Raw genomic sequence first — 19,476 nt, 5'->3', positions numbered from 1 at the left:
TAGTCTATAGTCTAGTCTATAGTCTAGTCTATAGTCTAGTCTATAGTCTAGTCTATAGTCTAGTCTAAAGTCTAGTCTAAAGTCTAGTCTATAATCTAGTCAGTAGTCTAGTCTATATTATAGTATATAGTCTAGTCTTTAGTCTTGTCTTAGATGTATATGATCTTTGTTTTTAAATTTCTCTCAACAACTTAAAAAAGGAAAATCTGTTCAAATAAACTGTCAATTATGAAGATTACGCGAAAAGTAAAATTAAAAATATCGATCGTTTTGTAAAATTTGTAAAAAAAAATTTTGCGGAAAAATTCAATTTCAGACCACAAAAATAACAAATTGTTGTAATAATAGTAACACAAAGCATCAATTTCATGCAATGCTACGCCAGCGTAGCGTCATTTCCATTTTGATGATGGCGTCATTTCCAAAAAATGGAAATTTTTGCTGAGCTATCCTACCTCAGCAAAATTTGCTGGGATTTACAGACAAACACATACATATCTTACCGGACAATTTCTCTAAGATACCCCGCCTCACGGTACCATCCAGTCAATTAGAAAGTACATATTAGAAACGGTTTTTTGCTGAACTCAGCAAATTTCCATGTTTGTGGTGTGTGACTTAACTAAGTTAGACCAAAACCATTAAATTCGAATAATAAAATTTTATACAGAATTAAACTGTTATAATAAATACCACACAAATTTGTTAATACGAAGTATTACAGCTATATAACAATTAAGCTAGAGTTTATTATAGCATATTTTTAGGCATTGAGATATATTTATATGGCGAAATTGTATTTATCTAATATTTGAATGTTGAAAATATGAAAATTCATTTGAATGGAAAAATTTCTCTTCTAATGTTATGTTCTTAAATAAAAGTTCGCTTGATGATTCTTTTCTTGTCAACAATAAATTAGTCAAAATCCAAAATTTCATACAGAAAGTTATGTTTTTAACGGTTAAACACATAACTTTCTAACCACTCATGTATTAACAGCGTAATTTTGAAATTAAAAATTGTCTTTGATATCGAGACGCTAATAAAATAAATGTTTAATTTTTATATTAAAAGTTAAAAAAAAGAAAATTTTTTAAAAACTTTTAATAAATTTAGAATTCGTTTAAAATTTTAAAATTAAAATTGAAAATTTATCGAAAATTTATTTTAAACAGAGTATTTTGTGAATTTGTTACAAAAGGATTTCTCCAATAAAAAATCATTAAAATAAAACAAACAAGTATGAAAGTGGAGTCGGGCGTAGCCGACCATATGATACCCTACACCAGTCAGTATGTTAAAAATAGAGATTATTTGAAAAAGCATTTGATTTGTTATTTAACTTTATTCCGGAACATTTTTACGTTTTTTTTTTGGCAAAAACAGAGATTTTTTACAAGAGGGCTCAAAGGGGAGTAGGGGAAAAAATGTAGGGCCTTATAAATGTTGGTAGGGGAAGTTAAGTTTACTTTAAAGATATTTATGTAGAATTTAAAAGTGTTATTAGTGTAAGTGAATTTTGACCTTTAAGTCATTTTCTGGAGAGGAGTTTGTAAAGCCCGATAATTACAAAAATCGGTAGTGTTCTATAAAACTAAGTTTTGTCGACTTTTGTTCACATAATAGATCATTTAAATTAATTGTAAGCTCAAAGGCACTGTTTGGGGGTTACGGTTGTATGGGGGCTAATCGAAATAATGGCCCGATTTTAACTATTTTCAATAGGCTTGGGTAAAAAGAAGCGTATGTGCCATCCAAACATGAAGTCATTAATTTAAAATATTATTTTTACGGAAATTTAAAAATTGGGTTTGTGCTGATGTTAAAGTTACCAATCGGCTTAGAATCATTTTCTGAGTCGATTAAGATATGTCGTCCGTCCGTCCGTCCGTCTGTGTGGCTGTCCATATAAACCTTGTGCGCAAGGTACAGGCCGCAATTTTCAAGATAATTGGATGAAATTTAGCACACACTTTTCTTTTTGCCCAAGGTCGAAGCCTATTGAAAATGGTTAAAATCGGTCCATTATTTCGACTAGCCCACATACAACCGTACCCCCCAAATTGGGCCATTGGGCTTACAATTAATTTAAATGATATATTATGTATAAAATCGGAAGGCCATTTAGTCCCCACGTTTGTGTAAGAATCTCAGGATTTTACTTTAATATTCAATTTGACTTCGATCTGACCAATGTCTTACAGCTCGATTTTAGCTTGATCTATGATATTGGTCACATCGTAGTCAATTGGAATATTAAAGTGAAATCCTGGGGGTACCGGTTGTAGCACAGATGACTGGAATTGAGATCTCTATGGAAAACATCATGTAAAGAAAAAAGTTTTTAATAGATTGATCCTGACCTGGCCAGAGAATCGAAAACGAGGATTTGAAGTTATGGAACTATGGAATGATTTCAACTAATACTGAGTGAATGTACAGCACGCTTGATAGAGGCCTAACTGGTTCTTTATGATTTGATGTAATATTTAATTGACCCAAAATTCCGTTAAAGGTAACCTTGAGAAAATTCATATTAATTTTTTGCACAGTACTGGAAATTCAAAACATTCAAATTTATTTCACCATTTTTTTTTTCAATTATCCCACTGTTAGTAAATTAAAATTCTATTAAGTGTCACGAAAAAAAGCCTATAAGACTTCGCGTAAATTCTTTTCCTTTACCTTGTAATAGAAATTCCTACAAAAACAATTTTAAATTAATAATATTTCTTTTTAAATAAAATTTTACAAAATTTATTAATAATATTATAATACAATTAAAAGAATATTATTATTTGTAAACTTAAATTCTAAATTAAAACCTTTTTAAACAATTACGTTTTCTAATCATATTAAAACAATTTAAAGCTAATATTTCCTAATATTACGTGAAGTAACCTGCTCCTCCTCCTGTGGTGAACTACTAGCTTCTACATTAGCAGCATCCTGAACAATGGCAGTTTCTTTTTCGCTAACCTCTGGCACAGCCATGGGACTATCGCCCAAAACCAAATGGATGCAGCTAAAATAAACCAAAAAATTAAAAAAATAATACATATAAAATTTTAAGTTTTTAAATAAAAAGTATTTATGCGAAAGTTTACACTTACAGTATCAATAGAAACACTGCCATTTGGGTGGCAATGGTCAAGAGAAATACACCCGCACCACCCTGGCCCTCATCGTTTAATGTTGCCCTATAGACTTGAGAGTAACAGACGCCACTTATAAAGGGCACGGCATTATCACATACAGAGAGTAAAGCAAAAACTTTGCCTCTTTCCGATAGTGGCACTACTTTTGAGGTCATAGCACGAATCATGGGCGCAACAATGGGACCCAAACTGCTTACCAGACCACCCACATAGAATAGGGTACCGGTGGTGGCAAAGTAATAAAAAAGACGAGCAATAGCATGAGCCCAAGCTCCAATGAAGACAATGGTCTAGAAGAAGATAAGAGAAAATTTTTAGATTAATTTTTTAAGAATTTCTAAATATTTTTCAAAAATTTGCTTTAAATTTCAATTTTATGTTTTTGAAAATATTCTATTAATTTGTTGTTAAGTATTTTTAAATTAAAAATTTATTGGAAATTGTTTATAAATTTTACATTTAATAAACAATTTTTCGTTATTTTTTAAATATAAAATTTTTCAACAATTTTTTTATAAAATGAAAACTTATCGTATTTTTTTTTTAACACAATGATTTTTTATGAGTTTACAATTTTTTTAAAATACTTTTTCATAAATTTTAAATTAATCGAAAAATGTTGAATTTTTTATTTAATTCGATATTATCGAACAATTTTTTCATAAACGCAGAATTCATTGAAAATTGTTTAAATTTCGAATTTTCATAATTTTTCTATAAATTTCAAATTAAAAAATTAAGAATTTTCATTCTTTTTTTTATGAAATTCGAATTTATAGAAAAAATTCTTCTTAAACTTAGATTTTATAATAAAATTGTTTGAGTTTCGAGTTTATTAAAACCAAAAATTATTTAAAATCGAATTAATCTAAAAATTTACAAGAAACTCGGAATTTATCAAGAAAATTATAAACTTTTATCGAAAATTTTCTATAATTTTTAAAAAATTTCTAAAATTTTCCATTATAATCAATATTTACAAGTAATTACATTTTGGGTTTATAAAAAATGTTTCTATCAAAATTGAATTTTTAGAATTTTATTTAAATTTTGTTCGAACATTTTTTTTTTCCAAAAACCTTGATTTTTTGAAAATCGTTGAAGTTTCGAATTTTTATAACAATTTCTATAATTTCGAATTTATTTCTAAAAATTTTCGTAATTGTTCTTAAAACTTCACATTAATAAAATAAATATTTTTTTTATGAAATCGAATTTATTGAAAAATTTTTGATTTTATAGAAAATTGTTTGAGTTTCGAATTTATTACAACAAAAACTATTTAAATTACGAATTTATCTTAAAATTTTCTATAAATTCGGAATTTATCAAAAAAGTTATAAACTTTTATCGAAAATTTTCTTAAAATTTCATAATAATCGAAAAAATTTATAGAATTTTATTTAAATTTCGAATTTACACAAATTGTTTTAGATCTTATCGAACAGTTTTTTGCATAAACCTTGATTTGTTTTAAAATTGTCTAAGTTTTGAATTTATTACAACAATTTCAATAAATTTCGAATTTATTTTTAAAAGTATTTGGAATTTTTCTAAAAATTTCAAATTAAAAACAAAAAAAATTCAAAAATTTAGAATTTTCAAAAGTTTTTATAAAATTCGAAATTATCGAAAAATTCTTTTAAACAAAACTTTGATTTTATAGAAAATTGTTTGCGTTTCGAATCTATTAAAACAAAAATTATTTATATTACGAATTTATCTTAAAATTTTCTATAAAATTATAATCAAAATTTCCAATTAATAGAATTTTGAGTTATAAAAATGTTTTCTATCAAAATCGAATATTAGGAATTTTAATTAATTTCGATTTTATTGAATTGTGTTTCGAATTTTAAAAAATAGTCTAAAAAAAGTTGAATTTATTAATATTTTGTTATAAATTCTAAATTAATTTATTGTAAACTCTCGAATTTATCTAACATTTTTTTATAAATTTCGAATTTTTCAATTAATTTAATTAATTTCGATTTTCTGAACATGTTTGAAATATTCGAACTTTTGATTATAGAAATTTATAAAATTTCGAATTTTTCAATAAATTTTATGAATTTCGATTTTCTGAAAATTTTTAAAATTTTTGAACTTTGGAATTATGAATTTCGAATTTTTCAATAAATTTTATAAATTTCGAATTTTTCGATTTTTTAAAAATTTTTGAACTTTTGAATTATTGAAAAACTTACCTGAAATTTTTATATGAATTTCGAATGTATTTCCAAAACTTCCATTTTTTTCTTTTTAATTCAATACATATTTTAAAAGCTTTGATTTTAAAAAATTTCTATAAATTTTAAAATTATCGATTTTTTCAAATAAACCATTTTTTTAAATATTTCGAATTTATAAAAAATTTCTATAACTTTCATATATTTCGAATTATCGAAAATATTTTTCATATGTTTGTAATATTGATACCGAAATAGTATTTAAAAATCTGTATTTTTACTTACCGTATCCCTCCAATTAAAAACCTTATTAAATAAGGGCACACCTAATAACATGGCCAATACAAAAGCCGATGATTTGACAGTCTTAAAAGTACTGAAAATACTTATATCCCATTTGAATTTGAAACTAGTATAAATATACAAATATTGACCCTCATCTCTTTGGAACGTATACAAGGCCATGGAAATCAATAAAAGTATAAGAAAACAGCGACGAGGACCAGGACGTTTTCTCACTAAAACCGTAAACGAATCAATGACATGTTGTTTATTAAAGAAATCGGGTAAAAAGCCACAACAGCCCACTTCACGTAAAGGTCTTTGCTTAGGAGTAGTTTGCCACTAAAAGTACAAAAATGAAAATTTCTTAAAACTGATAAATAGAAATAAAATCAAAATAATGTTTACCTCTAAAGCAAATATCGTATAAATAATTGCCGCCACCAATAGAGAAGCATTCAAGGTAAACATATTGGCATAGGAACGTTTAAAATGATTGTAAAACAAATATGAACCCAAGGCTACACCCGTAGGCATGGCACTTAAATAACAGACATCTAAAATGGTTACTCTCATGGTACGATTTCTCAATGTAGAAATATCGGAGATATAAGCAAAACAAGAAGCAAAAATAGCCACATCTGATCCCGTTAAAGCACTAGGCAAAGTCGCCGTATAAATAACCATTTCCAAAGGCCAAGTCTTCATTTTAGCATTTACCACTATCATTACGGAATAGATTAGCTTACCACACAAACCCATTAGTAAAGGAAATTTTCTGCCTCTTCGATCGGAAAATGAACCCAGAAATAGGGCCAATATTATGGGGAATACATGTGCTGCTATCGATTCCCACTGATAGAATTGTGCTGTGGTAATTTGAACTAATTTTTTGTATTCAGCATTTTCGCTGTCCTTAATGTGTTCACAGATTTCATCGGAAAAATTATTATTGACACGGCAGGCCTTTTGTAAAAAGAAATCATGCTCCACTACAGAAGTGTTCATAAATGCAAACATATATAAGAACATAGTGGGTTCTACGGAGATTTTGCGATACCATGGTGAGAATATGGCTCTTTTAAATCGCTGACACTTACTGCCGTCCTTTGGGGATGTTACTACTGGTGTGTGTTGGGTGCAGGAGGATGATGTTGCGGTGGCTGAGGTTTCCTGCAAGTATTGAAAATTTTATTATATATTCTTATTTTTGTGTTATGATTAAGTGCCGGGATTAAAATTAATAATATTTTTTTTGTTTGTCTTAAGAAACCATTTTGTTACATCATCGCATTTACTTAAATATTAATCAATTATTATATTTATCATACTTTTAGGATTATTTTTTCTAATTAATTTTTTATGTTCTTCACGATTAACTCACATCAACATGTTTCGTAATTATTGTATTTAATGGAACATTTTTTTTACATTAGGGGGCTTCAAAATGTGTATAAGAAGTATGCTGCGTCCATCAAATTCGATAAATATTGTAATGAGTGCAGATAGTCTATAGTTAGACTATTATACATATCAAACCTGCGATCTATCTATCTATCTATCTATCTATCTATCTATCTATCTATCTATCTATCTATCTATCTATCTATCTATCTATCTATCTATCTATATATCTATCTATCTATCTATCTATCTATCTATCTATCTATCTATCTATCTATCTATCTATCTATCTATCTATCTATCTATCTATCTATCTATCTATCTATCTATCTATCTATCTATCTATCTATCTATCTATCTATCTATCTATCTATCTATCTATCTATATAAATTTAGCTTTTTCCAAGTTTAAATCTATGTCAATTTACTTTCATTTTTATGATTTTTAATACACTAGCTCACAATAAAAACTTACTCTTCTTAACAGTGGATCCATTGTGATTGCTTTTATTGGTGCGTTTAAATTTTTAATTAAAACCACTTTAAAAATATATAAATGCAGATAAAATCATTTTATTTTTAGGCGGTAAAATCAACACAAGAAAAAAAGACGCAGACAAGTAAATTTAACCGGCAGACAGCATTTACTCATTTAGGTATATTCTCGAAGTCGTAGTATACTAAACATTGCAACAGCATCCCAGTAAAAAATGTTGTCTTCGTTACAAAGTAGCATCATGTTCTTTGTGAATGGAGTAATGTTTAGAATTATAATGTTTTAATTTTTTTTTTGCAAATATTGTTAAAAATTTAAAAGTAAACAAATTTTTTTTGGCAATTTTTAATAATTATTGTTTATATTATTTTTTGTTTACAAAACTAGTTATTTTTCTCTTATCAGCACTTTAGAAAAATGCATTGCAAGTAACAATTTCAGAATTTTGTTTTAAGAATTGCTTATTAAGTACAATTTATGCACATGGTTTTCATGGCCTTGTTGTAGGTATTTTATTCACAAAACAATTTTTTACTGGGATATGAAGGGAAACGCGTGTTTTATACTCAACAAGCATTTATTGATTTTTCTAAATAATTTTTAGTTCAAAAGTGCCATCTCTTTTTAACTCTAATTAACGTGTTTTGAAAATATTATTTTACGTTTTAATTGTATTAAAATAACAAACGTTTATATATTTATGTAATTTTTAACATATTCACACGCTAAACCGCAAAATATTTTAGATCCAGTTTCTCTAGAAGTATAAAAACAACTGAACACCGACTAAATAATACTATAACACACAGTATTGTTCAATGTTTAAATGTGGATTGCAACGAATCATTTGGACCCTTCACCAAAATTTATTTTTTTTAATTCTTAAAATATTTTTAACAAAATATAATTTTGCAATAGATGAATAGTTTTATTTTTTGCTTTTTGTTAGAGGTATTAGTTAATAATATATTTAGTATCGTTTAGTTGGTAAATTTGCTTTTTAGTATTTTATCAGCAGTAAAACCAACATTTTAACGAACAGTGTAGATTCCCATTTTAAAGGGTGCAAAACATGTGTTAAAACTACCTAAAAATATTTACCCAAGAGAGCATAATGTTGCAAAATATTCTCTCAAATAAAAATGCTAAATTTAAATACAGTGAAACTTGGTTATAACGATTTTTTTCAATTACGATAAATAACGAAAAATTACGAATTTAAATTTTTTTGTTAAAATACATTTTTTTAAAATTTTTGTCTAGTCTATAGTCTAGTCTATAGTCTAGTCTATAGTTTAGTCTATAGTCTAGTCTATAGTCTAGTCTATAGTCTAGTCTATAGTCTAGTCTATAGTCCAGTCTATAGTCTAGTCTATAGTCTAGTCTATAGTCTAGTCTATAGTCTAGTCTATAGTCTAGTCTATAGTCTAGTCTATAGTCTAGTCTATAGTCTAGTCTATAGTCTAGTCTATAGTCTAGTCTATAGTCTAGTCTATAGTCTAGTCTATAGTCTAGTCTATAGTCTAGTCTATAGTCTAGTCTATAGTCTAGTCTATAGTCTAGTCTATAGTCTAGTCTATAGTCTAGTCTATAGTCTAGTCTATAGTCTAGTCTATAGTCTAGTCTATAGTCTAGTCTATAGTCTAGTCTATAGTCTAGTCTATAGTCTAGTCTATAGTCTAGTCTATAGTCTAGTCTATAGTCTAGTCTATAGTCTAGTCTATAGTCTAGTCTATAGTCTAGTCTATAGTCTAGTCTATAGTCTAGTCTATAGTCTAGTCTATAGTCTAGTCTATAGTCTAGTCTATAGTCTAGTCTATAGTCTAGTCTATAGTCTAGTCTATAGTCTAGTCTATAGTCTAGTCTATAGTCTAGTCTATAGTCTAGTCTATATTCTAGTCTATAGTCTAGTCTATAGTCTAGTCTATAGTCTAGTCTATAGTCTAGTCTATAGTCTAGTCTATAGTCTAGTCTATAGTCTAGTCTATAGTCTAGTCTATAGTCTAGTCTATAGTCTAGTCTATAGTCTAGTCTATAGTCTAGTCTATAGTCTAGTCTATAGTCTAGTCTATATTCTAGTCTATAGTCTAGTCTATAGTCTAGTCTATAGTCTAGTCTATAGTCTAGTCTATAGTCTAGTCTATAGTCTAGTCTATAGTCTAGTCTATAGTCTAGTCTATAGTCTATTCTATAGTCTAGTCTATAGTCTATTCTATAGTCTAGTCTATAGTCTAGTCTATTGTCTAGTCTGTAGTCTAGTCTATATTCTAGTCTATAGTCTAATCTATAGTCTAGTCTATAGTCTAGTTTATAGTCTAGTCTACAGTCTAGTCTATAGTCTAGTCTGTAGTCTAGTCTATAGTCTAGTCTATAGTCTGGTCTATAGTATAGTCTATAGTCTAGTCTATAGTCTAGTCTATAGTCTAGTCTATAGTCTAGTCTAGTCTATAGTCTAGTCTATAGTCTAGTCTACAGTCTAGTCTATAGGTTAGTCGATCGCCTATTCTATTGTCTGTAGTCTTCTATGGGCTAGCCTGTAGTCTATAGTCTAGTCTATATTCTAGTCTATAGTCTAGTCTATAGTTTAGTCTATAGTCTAGTTAATAATATAGTCAATAGACTAGTCTATAGTCTAGTCTTTCTAGTTTTACCTCCAAGGTATTTTCACTAATCTGTGTTCGTTATAATTTTATTTTACTGTAAGAAAATGTTTGTAAGAAAACACATTGAAATGCAGAAAAAAGCTTTTATTTTTATTTGTCACTAAAAACAATGTTTAAATATAAACAATGATCGACATGAACTACATCAACATAATTTAAAATACATAAAAAGCTTTTCATAAACAATAGATAGATAGAATGTTTATTGTGTTTATAATTGTCTATGCTACTACAAGCATATACGGTGTTATTAGAAAAATATTTGAAATGTAAATACCTACATATTATTGAGAAATATGTAAAAATTAAGAGAAGAAATAAATTGGTTCGATGTCAACGAGATAAGCATCATAAAAATTTGTTTTTATTATATTTAATCGCTAAATTGTTAACATTTAAAATTTTGTATGAAAGCTTTTAAAAGTTTATAACTTACCATTGATTTATCCATAATTGTAGATCCAAAAGAGCTTTATAATTTGTATTCTCAAATACAATACGAAGACGTCACACTATGGGGTGGAAACTACAAGCACATTTGCCAAACTAATACTAAACAAGAAAATATCGTTTGTTTATATTTATTTGTACTTTAGTTTTTAAATGTTATTTACATGCTTTTGTATGTAAATGATAACAATAGTTTGTTAAACTTATATTATAAAAAAATTAACACAGTGGGTGTTATAAATATAAAAATTACTTACAATTGCTAGTAAATTATTTTGTTGATTAGATTTTATTTGTATTTGTTCTTTTTTATAGAAAATAAAAATTTACAATGCAGCGACAGTGATTTGGCATATTGAAAATTTATTATTCTCGTTTTTTTGTTTCTTTCTAATTATTATTCAAGATAATAATGTCTACTTAAAAACAAGTTAATAATTTGATTTAATGTTAAAAAATTCCGATTAGTAATAATATTTAGTTTTACTCAATCTCTATGTAGGACGGAAATATCTTTTGATTTATTAATAGCACTTATAGTTTTGTTTATTTAATAGTAAAATCTAAAGAAAATACTTTAAATTCTTATCTAATTTAATTGAAATTTTAATCTGTTCAATAAGGTTTTGAATCTTGATAATTTTATAAAAGAGATTCATAAAATGTCATGACAACAGGGCAAAATATCAGATCGACTCCTTAAAATCATGCGTAGATAATATATATTTGCATGCTCAAGTTAAACGTCGTGTGTTATTGATAGATAGATAGATAGATAGATAGATAGATAGATAGATAGATAGATAGATAGATAGATAGATAGATAGATAGATAGATAGATAGATAGATCGATAGATAGATAGATAGATAGATAGATAGATAGATAGATAGATAGATAGATAGATAGATAGATAGATACATAGATAGATAGATAGATAGATAGATAGATAGATAGATAGATAGATAGATAGATAGACAGTTAGATAGATAGATAGATAGATAGATAGATAGATAGATAGATAGATAGATAGATAGATAGATAGATAAATAGATAGATATATAGATAGATAAATTGATAGATAGATAGATAGATAGATAGATAGATAGATAGATAGATATTTATAAGTAGTTGAAGTATTCAAGATGAAAAACAAGTAAGAGCTCTATATTCGACTGCGCCGAATATTATATACCCTTAACAATGGCTTGTTAAGAAAACAGTCAGTACCAATATTCAAAAAGTACCTTTCAAAAAACGTAAAAGTACTAAAGGGTTGTATGATGATGGATGAAAGGTATCATATACAAATGATAGCATTGAATTTTTTTCTTGTCCAGATATGTTAAGAGTAAACTCTGTTCATATCAGAATTACCACAGTATGTTTCTCTCAGTAAGAACAATGTCTTCGGCTTATTTGATGAATTTGTACTTCGGTCCACCGGTTACGTCTCTAGGTGCTGTTGCCGAATTAACACAGGCCATCTAATGGTCAGAGTTTAGATAGTTTGAGTACATCAGCAAAGTGCTTGTGCATGGACCGGTCAAAGCCAATTTACAAAAACTGCCACCTGAGTTCTTCATTGAAGGATAAAGAGGCCATGGTAGTCCTTCCTCAAGTCTACCCAGTGGATAAAAAGACCACTGTGAAATAAGGCCGTCAAGGCAGGTGTTCACGTTAAAACTCTCGACATTCAAACACACAGACGTACAGTCAGTCAGACAGACCGACATAGCTTAATCAACTCCGCTACTTGTAAGGATCCAGAATATATACTTTATGGGGTCGAAAAATCTCACGAAGGTAAATGGTATAATAACATCGCAATGTGATCAGGCAGATGAAGATTAGTTTTAGAAATCTACTACGTCTAATGAAAATTGTGGCTTAAGGCAACATACTAGAAATTCACGTGGAAGTAAAACGTCACGAAAAAATACTATTAAAGACTTAATTACTTATTTTTTCTATTGACACAAAGCCCGGCTTTATCAGGCAGATCACCAGTAATAAGTAAACAGATTAGAATACTTTGTGTTAGTAAAATTAGCGGTAAAATTATGAATGTAAAAAATCTTACAAGGCAATGATTTTTCAATTCAATTTCAGACTATATACTACATAAAGCTAACGACAAGACTATAGAATAGGCTATTGAATAGACTTTGAAATAGACTAGACTTTTATTTAATTAGAGATCAAAGGTCGGCCATATTGCAGATTGATCATTTAGCATTGAATTTTGAATGAATTTGCAATGGATTTAAAGCACAGTATTTAACTTATAAATAGATATAGGTAAATAAATCGATCCTCCTAACCATCAGAATCTTAACATACATACTTTAGGGGGGTCGTTTTTAAATAACAAATCCCAACTTATCGCTTGAGTGAAGGCTATAAAAACTATAAAATATATTAATGTTTTCAAACAATATTTCAAAATAGTATTTATTAAATACATATGAACAATGTACGTACATAAGTATAGAAAGATTTGCTTATGGAATCGTTCCATACTTTAAACCTGATCTCTATAAAAATTCGCCTCGAAATTCAAATATACCGAAATGTTTGCCAAATTATATGGCACAGCTTAATGGTTTAAAATTATAAAGAAAAATATTTGTTTATTTTTTTTAATTAATATTATCACCATAAAGATAACCAGATCAATGCAAATATTTAGAATAAATTAAGTCTGTTTAATAGTATTTTATCTCACCGCTTTTGTTAAAATGAACTTATTGAGAGTAAGGTAATAAGATTAATATTTTTAAACAATACGATTTTATAATTGATAAGATTAATTAAATTTTTATAATTGAAACAATGTAACAGCACTGCAAAATGTAAATTTATAAAAAATCAAACAAATTTTTTTTTTCAACAAAATAATAAAAATTGATAATTGATGATAACGATTATTACAATATCACAATGTTAACACAATTCTAGTTAAAATAATTATAGTTTTACAATAGTTAGCAACTAATTAGTTTTGAGTGGCATTGATGATGGTACCTTAATGAATTAATTTGTTTACTTTTTTTAACGACACATTCACTTGCATAAACAAATTTGAGGTATTATTAAATTTTATAATGCAAATTTGTTTATTAATTTTTTTTCATAAAGCGTAATACAATCCGTTTCTTAAATGTCGTTTACATTCTTGAAATTATTAATTTAAACTGATTTTGGTTGAATCTAACCTAATCTACTAAACCTATGAAATCGAAATTATTTTTTTTATATTCTACAATATAAGAGCCAATAAATATGTAGTCTTATCAAGTGTCAAGCAAAAAATCGTTAAAGTTTTTCGTTATTTAGGGTATTCACTATTAGCTAGACGAGGATTGTGTTGTAACTTAATACATTTTGTATTGATAAGATGACAAGAAGGCGGTGTAACAACCAATGTTATGGAATCTATATATAGTATATATCAATATTTTTAAAGGGTAAAATTTATTATAGCCTCCAGCATAGTGATAAGAAAATGTCAGATATTTCATGTATATTGAATCTGCTAAGTCTACTGATAAGTTAAAATTGTTTCATGTATGCAGGTTTCAAGAAATCTTTGCAAAATTATCTCACTTACCCTTAAGGAATCTTTAAAGTGATCACTAAATTCATGATATCCTATAACAACTTAAGAGCACTTCACACGATCACACTTTACGTACGTAAAGTCTATTGAAAAAGTAAAATTAAATTTCATCCGTATAGCAAAAACGAGAATAAAAGTCGTATGATTTATATTTTTTGTGTTTACACGATTGGTATAAAACAATAACAAAGTAAGATGGAAACAGCTGTTTCACTTCTTTTGTATGTGTTTACATAAAAATACATCCCTGATCTAATGCGACCTGCTTATTTTTTGAATTATTTCAAAAAATGAAGAAACCTATACGACTGTCAAATTTTCTATCCGTATTCTCTCTCAATATGTGATGGTTTCAATACGTATTGTGTTTAGACGATCCCATCCGTACTCTCCTACACAAAATTTTGACAGATCATATTACTTGTGTGATCGTGTAAAGCAGGCTTAAATGAGTACAGTATTGTTCGTTTTCAATGTATAAATATAGGCCCTACTCCCAAAGTACCCCTATAGGTTGACAGTTACATTCTGTGTTTGTGAATAGTACAGAAAAGAAGTTGTCGTCTATTGAAAATACTTGATTACTTGGAGACTGGAATTGAAAAAAGTCGAAACCCTAAGACTTAAGAACTCATTTCTGTCAGACATGAGAAGTAATGATTTTATAAAGTAATTCATTACACGTTCAATTACAATTATTTGTAATGTATAATTTAGCCATAAGCAACTACAGCTCTTTGTTATAGTAATTGATAGAAGTTTCCCCAATTAGAATTGAAGTAAATAATTAAAGATTATAATCACTTGTACATAGTTGTAGTGTAAATATTATTTATTATCAATTACAAGTAATTACAATGGAAAAATTCAAATATAATTGTAATTGGAAATTTTTCAATTACAAATAAAAGTTATTATAATTGAAACAGTTTAACTACTATTTACAGGTAATTGCAATTGTTATAATTTCAATTACAATTATGTTCTTTAAATGTAATTTTAATTAAAATTGTAATGCTTTTGAAAGGATTGAATATTACATTAGGTTAAGGTTCGAGTTAAGCGCCGATTCATACCTTCGAAAAGTATACTATGGATTACAATTTCGTTCTAGAATATAACGGTTTTGCTACCTTTTAAATGAGAGGCGTAAATTTAAAGTTAATTTCGGAAGGATTCTATCTATTCTTTCAGATGGATCGAGTTTAGCTCCGATTCATACCTTCACAAATTTAAAGTGAATTTCGGAAGGCGGTACTTTATCAATTCATTCAGAATTTCTTATTAATTTAGATTTAAGCTGAATCGTATTATATATAGCGATAATATTACGATCATCAGTGAAATTTTCGAAAAACAACCTTTTTATGAAGTACTTAACTAAACGGCGATCAATTTTTGTATATAATTGAAATTGTTTTAAATATAATCTTAAAACCTTCATTAACATTATTTTCTCTGTGAGAGAATAATAGTGTCATAGACCGGTAATTAAAAATTTGATTGAAAGATAATTTTTGTCGATTTTTATCGCAATATCATTATTGAATGTTTGTGGTCCTACGACCACTCCAATAGTTACTCACCTTGAGTGACACGTACAATTAGGTACCAGTGCTATAAAAGAAAAAATTGGAACAAGTCGGTTTTAGTGACATTTCTTAAAATATGTTTTGTGTACAATAACAATTTATACATCAAATTAAAGGTATTATAAAATACCTTTCCAATGATATATAAGATGAAACTAAAATATGGACCGACTTTGGATTTTTGCCGAAAAATTGAAGAAATCGATCGCAATAGAATATAAAGAACGGTTTTACCATAATTGAAGCTAATTGTAAGATCGATAATAGTGTTTAGAATGATCTGACTAGCAAAGACAAAAACCAAAATAAAAATTACAGGACTACTCATATATAAAAAAATTAAAAGATCGCCTTACCTTAGCAGATGGTAATTTTAAAAAATTATATCTGTTAAATACTTACATGATCGCTTTATCGAGGATTATATACATATGTAGTGTCGTAAAATTATATTTATTATATTAAAATAATTAAAATCCCGTAGCATGTTATATTAGTTAAGCGCTGTTACTACGATGATATTGCAATCTGGAGCAAAAGAGGTGCTACCAGTACTTCAAGACTATCTGGACTATTAATTTTAGGAAGCATTTGACTCAAGGTCCTACCAAATAAATTAACATACCTACATGTTACCATGAGAACCGGTAGCCCACACTGTAGAGTTTCGAACATTGTGTTGTGCAGTTGCCTTCGAGGTCCACGTGATGGTTGTGGTTTAACCCAAGTCGCTGGAAGATAATACGAATTTATAGGTTAAATCAATATTTCTACATATGTCAAGAACTTTTACTGTAAAGCAACGGTGAAGAGAGTTATTACTGCTTGATTAAAAGTGGGAAATAAATCTGAGGTTGCAGAGTTATCACGCTCACATACCCAATGAATGTGTTGGATGAAAAAGTTGTATGATGTGTTGATTCGTATTTTATCGATTAATAGTAATGCTTCTGAAATACACCGGAAGTTATGCAACTGGTCAGCGATGGTCAGAGAATAGAAAGATCAAGCACTCAAGCAATGATGAGTTGCATTATGGTAGATATACGGTATTACCACTGTATGTTTTCTGTGAATAAGAATTTATTTGATGGATTCGTATTTCGGTCTACTTATTACGTCTCTAAGGGCTATTGCCGCATCAATAAATTCCATTCTGTCTGTTTGTAAATGGAAGTGATTTTTATGAAACATATCGAAAGTCAGCAATGATCAGAGAATATAAAACTAAAGTACCTTGGCGAAGTGTTTGTACACAATCTGGAGTATTTCACTTTTCACAAAAATCGCCTCACACACCTGGTGGTAGGTTCTTTTTCAGGAATGGAATTAGGCCGACAAGACAGGTGGTCACTTAAACCATTTCGGCTTCAAACTCATTTCATGAAACTCATGTAATGTTTAAACAATTTAATTCGCAGGCACTTTTTATATTCATCATGTACCAACTGGAATGTATACATACATATATACATTCCTAGTATAGAGAGTAGTCCGATTACAGACGAAATGACAAATTGAAGTAAGAACATAACAAACAACAACAGCAAAAAAGAACAACAAAAGTAGTAAACATTTGAGCATGCAAAAACCTCAAAGCAGCAGATGAAAAAGTCTTTACCACTATGTATTTGCTGTGCAACAAGAAAATGCATTGGTTGCTGAAACATGATACTGTTACTGCAACAACAATAGCAACCATAAGAAAAACAACATGAGTTTCTATCACCATCATACAACTGAGCAGGGAACATTACCATTGCTTACAAAGTGTTATGGTTTGGCCATGTCTTCTCTTCTATGACTCTTTATAGAATGCGTTCATTTTCATTATGTTTTTCTTTTGCGCGCTTAAAGCACTTTTGTGGTTTTTGTTGTTGCATTCATCATCATCGTGTTTGCTTTGTTGGAGTTTAGAAATTTTTTTGCTATGTTGCAGCTTAAAGAATTTTTACTTTTCGCAATAAGCTAAGAGAATTTTAAAGGCTGAGTGACTCTCTCTCTGTCAGTAAATATTGATTCTGACACTACGGTACAGAAATTTATCGTTCTTAATAAATCCTAATTCAGAACATATGCGAAAAATTTCGCTTTTCGCCTACATTGTATTTTAAGCCATTTGATTTATTCAGTTCATCAGTCAACTCTGTCGTAATTTCAAAGTTATTTCAGTCAATGGGTTTTTAAATGTGGGTGTGTGTGTAAAGTTACCATTGTCCATTGCATTTGTATTTGCAATTGTGGTCAGTAATTTTCTTTTTCTTGTTCATTTGTTCCATGTGTTTGTGGATTTAGTGGGTGTGTAGTTGTTAGATGATTTGAAGTCGGTTCTATAGGTGTTCCCTAAGAGTCTTATGTGAGAGAGTATAATCATCAGGTTGACCATGTTGGTTTAGTGTTTTAATTAGTATGTTTGTTTGATGAATATTTTAGGAAATACACTGTTGTACATTTGATTGAAATAGAAGAGGGCAAGAAAATGAAATTTTGATTACAGTTGAAGGCAGTTGCTGGATTTCGAGAACAAAATAGGCGATTAAGAACGGATCGCCTACTGAGGTATTATCGCCATTTCTAGTTATGAAAAATTTATTGACATAAATATATTTTTGCGCTGAAAATCTTTTAATAGCGGTGAATGATTTCGACGACGTAAAAATATCGAAGAAGATACTGAAGGCATGTTATAAAACTTTCAATTCGGGTGAAATAAGAAGATTATACGATTAACATTATTAAGATATTTGAGACATACTGAGCTGAATGGCAAAACTAACAATAAATCGCTTACCTTTATGAATGGTTTCATTGGTCAGAAGTGGCGTAAGAAGAATAATTTGACTATAAAGCTAATTTCATTCCTATTCAAGAACTCATAAGTCTTTATAACAAGTTTCCACACATAAGGTTGTATTTATTGTGACAAAGGAATGTCGATTGCTTTACGTGAGTACCTGACATCTACCAATCCCCTGAATCTTTCAATGAAGAACTCTGGTGGCAATTTTTGTACATGGATTGGACGGGTCCATGTACAAGCACTATTCTAAAGAACTTGAGCTATCTAATCATTGACCCAAGGATGGCCTCTGTTGATTCGGCAACAGCACCTTGGGACGTAACCGCTGGACCGAAGTACGAATCCATCAAATAAGCCGAGAATTTAGTTCTTACTCAGAGGGACACACTGATATGAACAGAGTATACTCTGAACATACACAGAAAAAATTATCGGTAGTTTATTTTCAATTAACATGTTTTAATTTTCTTTATTTTTTATTTAAACAAATTTTTATTTGTCTTAATTATGTCGTTTTTTGAAACTGTTTGAAACTTAAGTATAAAATTTTGATTAAATTTTTAATTAATTCAATTAATTTTTTAATTGATTGAAAAAAATTTTCTGGCCTTCTTTTCTATTTTAGATTTATTTTTAATATTTTATTTTGAATTTTTGTGCTAGCAATATTTATAATTCTTAAATAGTCAATAAAATTTAAGTATATAATATTCAAGTTTCTTGACAATTTATGAAATTAAAATTAAATTGTTAAATTGTGACAATAAAGTGATAATTTTTGTAAATGCTGAATGCATTGTTAAAGGTCTAGTATTCCAT

The 19,476-nt window shown here is 28.4% G+C and overlaps 1 protein-coding gene across 4 annotated transcripts; it reads right to left on the bottom strand.

The window, feature by feature from the left end:
• Positions 1–2,734: 2,734 nt before the first annotated feature.
• Positions 2,735–13,813, bottom strand: LOC111677126 (proton-coupled folate transporter). Of its 4 annotated transcripts, none has more exons than XM_046951546.1 (6): positions 13,671–13,813; positions 10,632–10,747; positions 6,041–6,805; positions 5,636–5,974; positions 3,117–3,451; positions 2,735–3,028 (listed from the first exon to the last, which is right to left on the bottom strand). In XM_046951546.1, exons 2-6 carry the CDS (start codon positions 10,644–10,646, stop codon positions 2,875–2,877), a joined length of 1,608 nt encoding a protein of 535 aa, XP_046807502.1. In that variant the 5' UTR covers positions 10,647–10,747; positions 13,671–13,813; the 3' UTR covers positions 2,735–2,874. The 4 variants fall into 4 exon arrangements, with proteins under 4 accessions (XP_046807502.1, XP_046807500.1, XP_046807501.1 ...); XM_046951544.1 differs by lacking the exons at positions 10,632–10,747; positions 13,671–13,813 and adding exons at positions 7,512–7,716; positions 8,195–8,308; XM_046951545.1 differs by lacking the exons at positions 10,632–10,747; positions 13,671–13,813 and adding exons at positions 7,512–7,716; positions 8,221–8,236.
• Between the last annotated feature and the right edge of the window lie 5,663 nt (positions 13,814–19,476).

This window comes from Lucilia cuprina, chromosome 5 (genome assembly GCF_022045245.1).
Source record: "Lucilia cuprina isolate Lc7/37 chromosome 5, ASM2204524v1, whole genome shotgun sequence".
In the NCBI taxonomy this organism is placed as follows: Eukaryota; Metazoa; Arthropoda; class Insecta; order Diptera; family Calliphoridae; genus Lucilia; species Lucilia cuprina.
This window is presented reverse-complemented; position numbering and strand designations above follow the sequence as displayed.

Coding starts and splice junctions, on each gene's coding strand:
- LOC111677126 (XM_046951544.1), bottom strand. CDS start 7,532: ATGGATCCACTGTTAAGAAGA. Junction 6,806..7,511: donor TGGATCCACTGTTAAGAAGA/GTAAGTTTTTAT, acceptor CAATACTTGCAG/GAAACCTCAGCCACCGCAAC. Junction 5,975..6,040: donor ATACGATATTTGCTTTAGAG/GTAAACATTATT, acceptor TTGTACTTTTAG/TGGCAAACTACTCCTAAGCA.